Source organism: Sciurus carolinensis, chromosome 6, assembly GCF_902686445.1.
Source record: "Sciurus carolinensis chromosome 6, mSciCar1.2, whole genome shotgun sequence".
Lineage (NCBI taxonomy): Eukaryota > Metazoa > Chordata > Mammalia > Rodentia > Sciuridae > Sciurus > Sciurus carolinensis.
Genome location: NC_062218.1, coordinates 53,217,663 through 53,231,349, shown reverse-complemented (window position 1 = coordinate 53,231,349; position 13,687 = coordinate 53,217,663). Strand labels below are relative to the sequence as shown.

Here is a 13,687-nt window from a genome sequence, read left to right as displayed (position 1 = left end):
CAGTTCAGGAAGTGCACAGTGGAATGGTGTAACTAACACTCCAAATTTCTTGCTGGAGGGTGGAAAAGGGGAGGCACAGGATAGTGGAAGATATTGAGGATACTGTGAAGAAGAGACCACATAAAGTCAGTTCTAATTCTAAACTGCATGCCAAAACTTGGAGAACTTAAATAAGGGATAGCCCAAGAGCCATATCCCAGACTTGCAGTGGTTCCTATGCAAGATAGATACAAAATAGCAATGCAAAGGGATTAAAAACTGACACTGAAATCAAATCTCACTAAAAGCAGGATTAGAACTTGTGGACTGAACCTGAAAGAATTGTCTACTGTCACAAAATATTAATGTTCATCGTAGAAATTTATGTAAGACCCAGACATGGGTCAACATAGTTAGGATGCAATAAAAAATTACTCAGCATACAAGGAACTATGAAAATCTCAATCTGTATGGGAAAAGACAATGAACAGACACTAACACAGAGTTGGACACTGTAATTATTTGATAAATGCTTTAAAACAGTTATTGTAAAAATATTCCAAGAAGTAAGGGCAAACACTCTTGGAATAGGAGGAAAAATAGAAAGCCTCAACATAAAAATAGATACAAACAGAAGTTTTGGAACTGGAAAATACAATTAAATCAAAATTGAAAACCTACAGGATGGTCCCAGTAGCAAAATAAAGGTGACAGAGGAAGAAATTAGTGAACCTGAAGGCAGATTATTAGAAACTGTCCAATGTGAATTGAAAGAAAAGTAATTGAAGAAAATTAACAGAATCTAAGGTTCTGTGGGAAAATAAGGGTCTAAAATTCAACATAGTTTAAAAAGCTCAACATAGAAATGATGTTAATTATTTTCAGACTGATCAATAAACTTAATGAAATTCAAAAAAAATCCTAGCAGTTTTATTTATTTATTTTTTTGTCAGTAGACAAACTGATTCTAAAATTAATACTGAAAGGCAAAAGAACTAGAATAACCAAAGCAATTCTGAAAAACAGGATAAGTTTTCAGGAATCATACTACCTGATTTCAAAACTTACCATGAAGCTGAAGTAATCAAGCTAATGTGGTATTGGTGAAAGGATAAACACATAGATTGATGGAACGGAATAGAGAGCTCAGGAGAAAGACCCACAAAAATACATGAACTGACTATATTTGATAAAGTTGCAAAGATGCTTCACTAGAGAAAAGACAGACTTTTTAACAAATGGAACAAAGGTGACATCAAAGCTACGACTCCAAGAAAAAGTGCCAGGAAGGTGAAGCAAAGAAGAGGAAGGAGGAAAAGGATAGTGAGGCTTTCTAAGTAGAGGAGACAAATATGCAGGACCCAGAGGAGAAGAGAATATGATCGGTTTGTGAAAATATAGGTACCTTGATAACCCTGATAAGAGAGACAAGGGAAGACAGGTAAGCAGAGGTCTGATTTTGGAGGGTCTTGTAAACCAGGCTAAAAGGAATAGTTTATCTTGAAGGTAAGGGAAATTAAGGAAAGGGTCTAAAGAAGGACTAGTAAGATCCAACCTGTGAATGAGAAGTCAACATGGTTGCACTATAATGAACAGACTAAAGAGGAGTGTGACTGCACGGAGATCAGCTAAGAAGTGTAGTTATTCAGACAAGAGATAATGGTGGCTTAAACTAAGGTGGCAGCAGTGCAGATGGCAAAGAATGGATGAATCTGGGTAAAAACAGAAGATATAATCATAATATTAAGTGACAAATGAGATACAGCAAAATGAGAGAAGAAGAAAGACGATAAATAGCTGTTTGGTTTGGGTAACTTGATGAAATGTGGTACATTTTTAAAGAGAAGTCAGGAGGAGCAAGTTAAGGGCTGATAGATGCAGATATGTGCATGTTGTGTTTATTTATTTGCTTAGGATATATCCACACAGGAATGCTTAGCAGAAAGTTTAATATTTGGCTGTACGGTTTAGAAAAGAAGTCTGTATGGAGATTTGGTAGGAACCAAAGTGAGTAGATAATTATATGGACTAGGTCATTCACTCAGTGAGGGTTGAGCGGGCGAGATCACCAAAGGAAGAAGCATGAGGTTCCAGAAGAAGAGAGGAACCCTGACATTAAAGGAGTGGGAAGAGAAGAGCATTTAATGATAGAAAGACATGGCTAAAGAGATGGGGGAAAAATCAGGACACGTTGCTTTTACATAAGTCAAAGGAAGAGAAAATTCTAAGGAGGAGGGACCAATATGATCTCTACACTGAACTATATCTCTGGTGTGGGAAGCCTCCTGTGGATTTTAAATGAAAAGGATGTTCATAACATTGGCAGGAGTTCTGCTGGAGCAGTACTGTGCTATGAATCAGATGAATCAAGTTGGGTAGAGACAGTGGGGGAAGACAATAGTGAACCATTTTGCCCATAAGATTAGGAAGAGAAAGAAGAGGAAGAGGTAATTCTTGTTTTTTTGGTGGGAGAAAAATATACAAGCATGTACAAGCATGTTTAAATAATGATGGGAAGTCAAGGAAGGGGAGAAAGATATAGGAGAAAGAGAAGGCAACTTTAAGTGTGCATGCGCTTGCGAGAGAGAGAGAGAGAGAGAGAGAGAGAGAGAGAGAGAGAGAGAGAGAGAGAGAGAGAGAGAAACACACAACTAATGAAGTAAGATTCAACTAATAAAGGAAAATTACTAGGGAAAGAAGGAACGGGTTTAACAGTACAGGGCATGGCAACAACTTCTAGGGAAGGACAAAAAAGGATTCAGAGGATTACCCAAGAAACTGTTAGGATTAAGGAGGGGATTCAAAACACTGTCCATATACAAGAAGTTCAGTAGCTTTCTTGGGTCCCAGAAGAAACCAACTAGAAAATGTACTAGAAAAAACAGCTCACAACAGCATCAGAAATGTACAGTGTCTGGTAATAAACATGATGAAAATGTACAAAGAAATAAAAAAACTTACATAACCTTTCTTTAAAATTGTTCAGAAGAAAATACAGTTGCTGTCTTTATAACCCTGGAGATGGTAAAAGCTTTCTTAAAGGATATATAAAATTATATGAATCATAAAGAAACGAGATGAAGCTATGACCCTAATGGCATCTCATAATGAGGTCTGACTAGCAGGGATCTAAAGGTCAATAATTAAAAAAAATTATCTGCATTGTTGTTTCTGTGCTCAAGACAACTGGTATTTGTCATTTCTGCACCATGCTAGCTCCGGAGGAAGGTTTTACGATTTCTTGAAGCAAAATTTTGTTTCTCAAAATTTTAATCTCTAGCAGAAGCAAACCGATTTTTTAAAAATTTATTTTCATTGTAAACAAATGGGATACATGTTGTTTCTCTGTTTGTATATGGAGTAAAGGCATACCATTTGTGTAATCATACATTTACATACAGTAAGGGTGTTTGATTCATTCTGTTATCCCCCCCCACCTCTTTTGCCTCTATACAGTCCCTCCTTCCTCCATTCTTGCCCCCTCCCATCCCCATTATGTGTCATCATCTGCTTATCAGCAAGATCATTTGTCCTTTGGTTTTTTGAGATTGGCTTATCTCACTTAGCATGATATTCTCCAATTTCATCCATTTGCCTACAAATGCCATAATTTTATTATTCTTTATGGCTGAGTAATATTCCATTGTATACATGTACCACAGTTTCTTTATCCATTCATCAATTGAAGGACATCTAGGTTGGTTCCACAATCTGGCTATTGTGAATTGAGCAGCTATGAACATTGATGTGGCTGCATCTCTGTAGTATGCTGATTTTAAGTCCTTTGGGTATAGGCCAAGGAGTGGGATAGCTGGGTCAAGTGGTGGGTCCATTCCAAGCTTTCTCCACACTGGAGTCTCCACACTGCTTTCCAGAGTGGCTGCACTAATTTGCAACCCCACCAGTAATGTATGAGTGTACCTTTTTCTCCACATCCTCGCCAACACCTATTGTTGCTTGTATTCTTGATAATCACCATTCTAATTGGGGCAAGATGGAATCTTAGGGTAGTTTTGATTTGCATTACTCTTATTACTAAAGATGTTGAACATTTTTTCATATGTCTGTTGATTGCTTGTAGATCTTCTGTGAAGTGTCTGTTCATTTCCTTAGCCCATTTGTTGATTGGATTATTTGTATTTTTGGTGTAGAGTTTTTTGAGTTCTTTATATATTGTGGAAATTAGTGCTCTATCTGAAGAATGAGTGGCAAAGATTTTCTCCCACTCTGTAGGCTCTCTCTTCACATTGCTGATAGTTTCCTTTGCTGAGAGAAAGCTATTTAGTTTGACTCTATCCCACTTATTGATTCTTGCTTTTATTTCTTATGCTATAGGAGTCCTGTTAAGGAAGTCTGATCGTAGGCTGACATGTTTAAGATTTGGACATACTTTTTCTTCTATAAGATGAAGTGTCTCTGGTCTGATTTCAAGGTCCTTGATTCATTTTGAGTTGAGTTTTGTGCAGGGTGAGAGATAGGGGTTTAGTTTCATTCAGCTGCATATGGATTTCCAGTTTTCCCAGCACCATTTGTTAAACAGGCTATCTTTTCTCCATTGCATATTTTTGGCACCTTTGTCTGTCTAGTATGAGAAAATTGTATTTATTTGGGTTTGTGTCCATGTCCTCTATTCTGTACCATTGATCTACCTGTCTATTTTGGTACCAATACCACGCCATTTTTGTTACTATTGGTTTGTAGTATAGTTGAAGGTCTGGTATTGCGATACCCCCTGCTTCACTCTTCCTGCTAGGGATTGCTGTAGCTATTCTGGGTTTCTTACTCTTCCAGATGAATTTCATGATTGCTTGCTCTATTTCTGTGAGGTATGTCATTGGGATTTTAATTGGAATTCCATTGAATCTGTATAGCACTTTTGGTAGTATGGCCATTTTGACAATATTAATTCTGCCTATCCAAGAACATGGTAGATCTTTCCACCTTCTAAGGTTTTCTTTAATTTCTTTCTTTAGTGTTCTGTAGTTCTCATTGTAGAGGTCTTTCACCTCTTTTGTTTGATTGATTCCCAAGTATTTTATTTTTTTTCGAGGCTATTGTGAATGGGGTAGTTTTCCTAACTTCTCTTTCTGAAGATTCATCCTTTATGTATAAAAATGCATTAGATTTATGTGCATTGATCTTATATTCTGCTACTTTACTGAATTCACTTATGAGTTCTAAAAGTTTTCTGGTGGAATTTCCTGGTTCCTCTAAATATATAATCATGTCATCAGCAAATAGGGATAGTTTGAGTTCTTCTTTTCTTATTCATATCCCTTTAATTTCCTTGGTCTAATTGCTCTGGATAGAGTTTCGAGGACAATGTTGAATAGAAGTGGTGAAAGAGGGCATCCCTGCCTTGTTCCAGTTTTTAGGGGGAAGGCTTTCAGTTTTTCACCATTTAGAATGATATTGGCCATGGGTTTAACATAGATGGCCTTTACAATGTTAAGGAATGTTCCCACTATCCCTATTTTTTCTAGCGTTTTGAGGATGAAAGGATGCTGTATTTTATCAAATGCTTTTCCTGCATCTATCGAAATAATCATGTGATTCTTGACTTTAAGTTTGTTGATATGGTGAATTACATTTATTGATTTCCAGATGTTGAACCAACCTTTCATCCCTGGGATAAAACCCACTTGATCGTGGTGCACTACCTTTTTAATATATTTTTGTATGTGATTTGCTAAAATTTTGTTGAGAATTTTTGTGTTGATGTTCACTAAGGATACTGGTCTGAAATTTTCTTTCCTGGATGTGTCTCTATCTGGTTTAGATATCAGGGTGATATTGTTTTCATAGAATGAGTTTGGGAGGGTTCCCTCCTCTTCTATTTCTTGAAATACTTTGAGGAGTACTGGAATGAGCTCTTCTTTAAAGGTTTTGTAGAATTCGGCTGAGAACCCATCTGGTCCTGGACTTTTCTTTGTTGGTAAGCTTTTGATGACTTCTTCTATTTCATCACTTGAAATTGATCTATTTAAATTGTGTATGTCCTCCTGGTTCAGTTTAGGTAATTCATATGTCCCTAGAAACCTGTTGATGTCTTCGAGATTTTCTGTTTTGTTGGAGTATAGATTTTCAAAATAGTTTCTAATTATGTTTTGTATTTCACTTGTGTCTGTAGTGATATTTCCTTGTTCATTCCGAATTTTAGTAATTTGAGTTTTCTCTCTTTTCTTCGTTAGTGTGGCTAAGGGTTTATCAATTTTGTTTATTTTTTCAAAGAACCAACTATTTATTTTGTTAATATTTTCGATTCCTTTTTTTTTGTTTAAATTTCATTGATTTCAGCTCTGATTTTAACTATTTCCTATCTTCTACTACTTTTGGTGTTGGTCTGTTCTTCTTTTTCTAGGGCTTTGAGCTGTAGTGTTAAGTCGTTTATTTGTTGATTTTTTTCTTCTTTATTGAATGCATTCCATGAAATAAATCTTCCTCTGAGTACTGCTTTCATAGTGTCCCAGAGATTTTGATATGATGTGTCTTTGTTCTTGTTTACTTCTAAGAATTTTTTTATTTCCTTCCTGATGTCTTCTGTTATCCATTCATCATATAATCGCGTATTATTTAATCTCCAGGTGTTGGAGTTTCTGTTTTTTACTCTGTCATTTACTTCTAATTTCAATCCATTACGATCTGACAGAATACAAGGTAGTATCTCTATCTTCTTGTATTTGCTAACATTAGCTTTATGGCATAAAATATGGTCTATTTTAGAGAAGGATCCATGTACTGCAGAGAAGAAAGTGTATCTGCTCTTTGTGGATGGTATATTCTATATATGTCTGTTAAGTCTAAATTATTGATTGAGTTATTGAGATCTATGGTTTATTTATTCAATTTTTGTTTGGAAGATCTGTCCAGTGGTGAGAGAGGTGTGTTAAAATCACCTAGTATTATTGTGTTGTGGTCTATTTGAGTTCTGGAATTGAGAAGGATTTGTTTGACGTATATGGATGAGCCACTGTTTGGGGCACAGATATTTATGATTGTTATGTCTTGCTGATTTATGCTTCCCTTAAGCAGTATGAAATGTTCTTCTTTATCCCTTCTGAGTACCTTTGGATTGAAGTTCACATTATCTGAAATGAGGATGGATACTCCAGCTTTTTTGCTGTGTCCATGTGCATGGTATGTTTTTTCCCATCCTTTTATCTTTAGTCTGTGGGTATCTCTTTCTATGAGATGAGTCTCTTGCAGGCAGCATATTGTTGGATTTTTCTTTTTAATCCAATCTGCTAGTCTATGTCTTTTGATTGATGAGTTCAGGCCATTAACATTCAGGGTTATTATTGAGATATGATTTGTATTCCCAGTCATTTGGCTCATTTTTATTTTTTAACACGACTTGGTTTCTCCTTTATTTGGCTATTCTTTTAGGCTATTTCCTCCCTTTGCTGATTTGCATCATTGTTTTTCATCTCTTCCTCATGGAATGTTTTGCTGAGAATGTTCTGTAATGCCGGCTTTCTTTTTGTAAATTCTTTTAGCTTTTGTTTATCATGGAATGATTTTATTTCATCGTCAAATCTGAAGGTAAGTTTTGCTGGGTATAAGATTCTTGGTTGGCATCCATTTTCTTTCAGGGCTTGAAAAATGTTGTTCCAGGTCCTTCTAGCTTTTAGGGTCTGTATTGAAAAATCTGCTGATATCTGTACTGGTTTCCCCCCGAATGTAATTTGATTTTTTTCTCTTGCAGCCTTTAATATTCTGTCTTTATTTTGTATGTTACGTATTTTCATAATATAGTGCCTTGGTGTGGGTCTGTTGTAATTTTGTATATTTGGGGTTCTATAAGCCTGTTGTACTTGATTTTCCATTTCATTCTTCAGATTTGGGAAATTTTCTGATATTATTTCATTGAATAGGTTGTTCATTCCTTTGGTTTGTTTCTCTGTGCCTTCCTCAATCCCAATAATTCTTAAATTTGGTCTTTTCATGATATCCCATAATTCTTGTAGATTCTGTTCATGATTTCATACCATCTTCTCTGTTTGGTCAACTTTGTTTTCCAAATTAAATATTTTGTCTTCAATGTCTGAGGTTCTATCTTCCAGGTGTTCTATCCTATTGGTTATGCTTTCTGTGGAGTTTTTAATTTGGTTTATTGTTTCCTTCATTTCAAGGATTTGTTTGGTTTTTTTTTCAGTATCTCTAACTCCTTATTGAAATGATCTTTGGTTCCCTTATTTGCTCTTTTAACTATTGATTGTTGTGATCATTTAATGCCTGCATTTGCTCTTTCATCTCATCATTCAATGCCTGCATTTGCTCTTTCATCTCCTCCTTTGCTTCCCTGATCATTTTACTTATGTACATTCTGAACTCCGTTTCTTTTTTTTTTTTTTTTTTTGTGGTGCTGGGGATTTGAACCCATGGCCTTGTGCTTGCGAGGCAAGCACTCTACCAACTGAGCTATATCCCCAGCCCTGAACTCCGTTTCTGACATTTCTTCTGCCATGCTGTCATTGGGTTTTATTGATATAGCATCTAGGTTTGTTTGGAACATTTTCTTCCCTTGTTTTCTCATATTGGTCAGATATTAGTGGGACTCTGAAATATTGCAGATTTCCTCTCTTGGCTTATAGTGTCCCTGTAGATTTCCAGTATATCACCTCCTAGCCTTCAGTAGCCTGACGTCTTGGAGGAACTTGATAATGCCGAGCTCCTGAAGAAAGCTGCTGCTGGGTCTGGGGGGTGGGGGCTGGCTGTGAGCGGAAACCTCTCACTGGGTGGGCCTGTTCAGAGCAGCTGCCTGTGGACCAGGGCTGCCGCGGGAGGGAGCCTGGCTGTTCATGGACAGGTAGCCTGGCTGCTCGGGGAAGTCTCTCGCTGCCCACTGTCCAGGCCTGCTGCCCGGGCTGAGCTTCGCCCAGTGGGAGAGACTCACCCAGTGGCTCTGAATTGGTCCAGGTCTCTCATACCTCCCCTTCTTGAATCCTGAGTTCTGGAGTGACAGGAGATGCAGTCACCCTCTAGTCTGCCATCTTGGAGTCCCCAAACTGATTTTTAACATAGGCCAAGGTGTAATAAGAAAACTGGGGGTGGCAGGAGGAAGGAGGTCCAGATTCAAAAGTTCTAAACTCAGGATTATCTTGGAGAGGTTTTCAAATCAAGAATAAAACTCCTCAGAGATAATGAAACTTCTAAGAAGAAGAACTATGTTGAAACGTGTATGATTTTTATTAAAAACAGAAGCAAATCACACTGTATGTGCACTTAATTTTTTTTTCACAAAGACAAAAAACATTTCTTCTAAAATGTCATTCTCTTTAATTAAGTACTGCAAAGAGCCTTAATTAATTTTTGAGATTCTAACTGCCCTAAAGGCAAATCTTAAATGATATTTACTTGGAAGTATAAATGGAATGACATCTTGGGAGAGCCATTTGAAAATATTTAGCAGAAGCCTAACATGCATACTCATTGACTAAGAAAATCCAGTTTTAGAAATTTATTCTGAGAAAATGGACAATGACATAGATACAGTGAGGCTCCCTTTGGTATTGCTTATTATGTTAAAAACTGGAAAGAGTCTAAATATAAAACAAGGAGGTCAAATAAATATGTGGCTCATTATATAATAGAAATACTACATAATATATTAAGATTATATCATGGAATTATATATGATAAAGAGAATTCACCATATATTGCTGAGGGAAAAAAACAAGTTATAAATATAAATGTAGTAGTACTATCTGATCCCAATTCTGCTTAAAATGTGTATGTGCATATACATGTATAAATTTATAATATAAACATGTTTACATATTTAGTATAAGTTGTTATGTACAGATTAATAGTATTTATCTTTGAATTTGAGATCACGGGTGATTTCTGTTTATTTATTTTGAAAGGGCCTGTAATTTAATTCTATAGTGAATATTTTTTACTTATATAATAATCATTAAATATTTAATTAAGGCAACCATACATTTGTTAAGGTTCTTCAAATTTTTATAATATTGAACACTATATATACTACAGAGGAATGTGGCAGTGGAGGGGAGAGAGAGGCAGAGAAAGAAGAGAATGCAGATAGATCATCATATGATTTATTATTTTATCATGTACACTTGTAAAGTTTTTAGATAATTTTAGACTTAATAATCTGGAAAGAATTTTTCAATAGAACATATTACTGAATTATTAATGTCCACAGATTTCATTCTACTCTCATAGATTTAATTTTTTGTGTAAAGAGCAGGTGGTTTTCTTTTTTATAAGTCTCTCCACTGCCTTGTTAGCTATAGCTCTCTCAAAACTTTTTTTCTGAGCTCATCAAGTTTTATCTTCCCAAACCCAAACTGGCATATGGGCTTCATTCACATGTTCATATGATTTGGTTGATGCCTTCTGCCATGTGTCTAATAATTTTATAATATCCATGCTTGGATCTGATGCAGTGGGACTAAGGAATACAGTGGCAAAGAAACTGCTAAGGCTGCTAAACTAGAATCTGGTGCCCTCAAGGTCACCAAATATTGGTGATATAGATCTAGACAAAGGAAGAATCCTAGTAATTGTGAGAGAAAAATTTCTACATGCATTTTAGCTTAGATCTACTTATAACACTTCTTTAAATGCCTTGTTAGACAGTGAAATCTGGGAATAATTATCAAACACCATACACATTGTTTACAATAGAATCATATTTCTTTTCTTTCTCTCCCCCTCCCACCTTTTTTTTCTTTATTTTTTTTGCATAAAAAGTAGAATGCTGCTGAATGGTACCCAAATGTCTGTTGTATACCATGCCAATACAGCAGCCCAGCCAAAAATGCAAATAGAATAGTTTGCCAAGTAAAAGAAAACATAACAAATTGGTAATGGTTTCTATCTTGACAGAAAATGAAAATGATCCCTCAATGTGTGGCCACTCATGCGGACACATAAAAATGTCTTAGAAGCAATCATTTCACCTCAGATAACAGACTCTGACAGTATAGTACAGCACACTGGCTGACTTACTTCTTAGAAAAACGGCAACCATGACCTACAAAATAGTCTGGGAACCATGTAATTTATGCATAACACACATGCTCATGCCATCCACTCATAATATTTGCTATAAATCATTCTGAATACAAGACTCTTTTCCTGGGTAGAATATACTTTATGAAAGAAGATCTAAATTGCGAGAGAACTGATAAAGTTAAACTGGTTTATTTATGAACAGAAATGATGTTGTGGCTTATAAGGTTATAAAAGTCCAATGGTCCACATTGCAATAAGAAGGTGTTACATAAGGTCCCTATATATTCTGTGTGATTCTGCACAGAGCCTTGAACACTAAAGGTATTTTTATTAGATGTCAAATAAAACAAATACCAAAATTATTCTGGAGATGCATAGTATACAGATCTGACTTTATGTTTGGGCAACTCCAACAGAAAGCAGAAGTGAACCCCCTGAAGACCTGCTAATGGTTCTTTTAACTTATTTCTCCCTTCTTCGTGACATATTTTTTTCCCTTCAAATGAAGAATTAGCCAACATCCCTGACCAGTGACTGTTTTTTCCCCCATCTGGTGAAGATTTCCCATTTGTTTAACTTTCTAATGAGGCTGTTAGATGGAACATTGATTGTATGATCAAATCCCACCAAAAACAAGAATGGCACTTTTAAAAACACATAATTGATATATGAAGATAATGAAGAATTCAAAATGAGAGAATACTTAGCCAAGGGGCTAGGAAGAACCTTGGGAAGTAAAATGATCTTGCCAAGTTGAAAATAAACTTGAATCCTGTGGGTTATGAGTTTCAAATGAAACTTCTGGGGTTTGAATTTGTTGGTGACTTTCCTGTTCAATAAAAAAAGGCTTAAATGGCTTATAAAAAGGTTAAAAAAACTTATTGGGCATCAAACTGTTCTTACAAAACACCATCTTGATGAGTTAAGTGTAAATGAATCAGAAACACATGGGTCATATTTCCTTAAAAAATGCATATGGATTCAAAAATAAGGGGAAGAGGACTTGGCAAAACATTTTTTTGTGTGTGGTGGCTGAACCCAAAACATTTGAAAGATATTTTGAAACATTCAAGGAATCCAAAATAAAACTAAACCTGTCCAGTCATATAAAAAAGGAGAAAGTTCTTCTATGCAAATGTGCATTTATCTCTATGGGTCACTGAACCTTTGTCTTTGGCATGGAACTATGGAAGGAACCAGGTTCTACCTTCAAGCAACTTTGAATTTAAATATAAACAAATATATAAATAAAATAAGGCTGTCACAAGAGGTATAGGATTTTATAAAAAATTAGCATCATAAACTAGATTGCATGGAAACTATACACTGATTGAGAAATATACAAGTGCTTTCAGGGTCCTAGGTTAGGTTGTCCTCATTCCATTCAAGTCATCACCCTCTCAGTCTTTTTGGTTAAAAGTTTTATGCAGTTGCAGAGTCTTACTTGTTTAAATGTTTCCTTAATAAGTGTTTTTATGTCTTTTTAAATGTGTGTCCCAGCCCTCCTTCCTCCACCCTCCAGATTTGTGAGTGCTTGACAAATCTTGCTGACTGGTTTCCTGGAGGATGGGAGTGTTGAACAGTTTTGAAATAGAGGAGATGCTGTTTGGCAGGGAACTCTGAGGCCATGATTCTGGGTTGGGTTAATGGTACATGTGATGGTTCAGAGGCTCCAGAGGGTGAGTCATGAGTGTGAGTGTGGGGGATACCCTGGCTTGTCTGCAGCAACATGCCTGAGCCAGGGTGTCGTGGGAGGAGGAGGCTGTTAGGTGTGGGGAGGCCTAATATACTGCATGTGAAGTCAACTTGAGGACAGAGGTTGTGATAAGGGAAAACATGATTCTTATTCTTTTTTTTTTTTTTCTTTTTTGCCAGCATAATATAAAGTTCTAAGCACAGGACACGCACATGTCATTAGTTTGTTTCTTATCAGTGTCTTTAAGAGCTGAAAAGTATTCAAAGATATAAATAAGATTAACTATGTATGTATTGCTAGGATCCTCTAGATCATAAACTTGAAGAGGAAGTTAGAAGGGTTATGAAATAGATTACTAAGTTTTAAAATGTTTGTGGGAAAGTGCAAAAAAATATTGATTTACTGTTTTTAAGGCTGTTTCCTAGTTTAACTTGAGTTTTACCTTTTCTACAATTTTAGAAGTTACTTAGGGTAGGGGTAGAGTCCAATGTTTCTTACACGTTTTCAACTGACTAGCACAATATTGAGAACACACCAAGCACTCAATAAATGCTTTGCTTTATAGTAAATATTTCACTTCATATTGAACTGAAATGAAGTAAAAGGGTTCTGAAGCCCTATAATATGATGGTAAGGTATGAAAAAAAAGATGGTATGGTGGAAATGTTTCCATGGTGTCTCTATTCTGTGCCTGTTTGTTCATGGTTAATACAAAGAAATCAAAGCTCTTACCATCCTTCATCATCTTCTACTTCTGTTTCGGAAATATCATTTTCAGGAGTTTCAGCAATTGCTTGAGTGAGTTTAGATTTAAACTGATTCAGCAGCGCAAGAGTCTGAAATAACAATTTGATTGCTAAGAAAATATCCTACTTGGATATAAAGCACTTATAAAAATGTTTACTTTTTAAAGGAAAATAACTGTCTTCAGGTGGCAACAATGATATTAATAAACCTTGACATTGTTGTGTTTGGATTTTTGGTGACATTTTTCTTCAGAGATAGTTCACCATTTTCTAATTCTGG

At 35.8% G+C, this 13,687-nt stretch overlaps 1 protein-coding gene across 1 annotated transcript in view; it reads right to left on the bottom strand.

Annotated features, from left to right (window-relative positions):
* The window catches only part of Cwc27 (CWC27 spliceosome associated cyclophilin), a 244,990-nt gene that overhangs the window by 26,662 nt on the left and 204,641 nt on the right, over positions 1 to 13,687 (bottom strand). Inside the window, exon 13 of the mRNA XM_047556515.1 lies at positions 13,394 to 13,497. Within this exon, the coding sequence (XP_047412471.1) occupies positions 13,394 to 13,497 (104 nt within the window). The remainder of the gene's footprint in view (positions 1 to 13,393; positions 13,498 to 13,687) is intronic.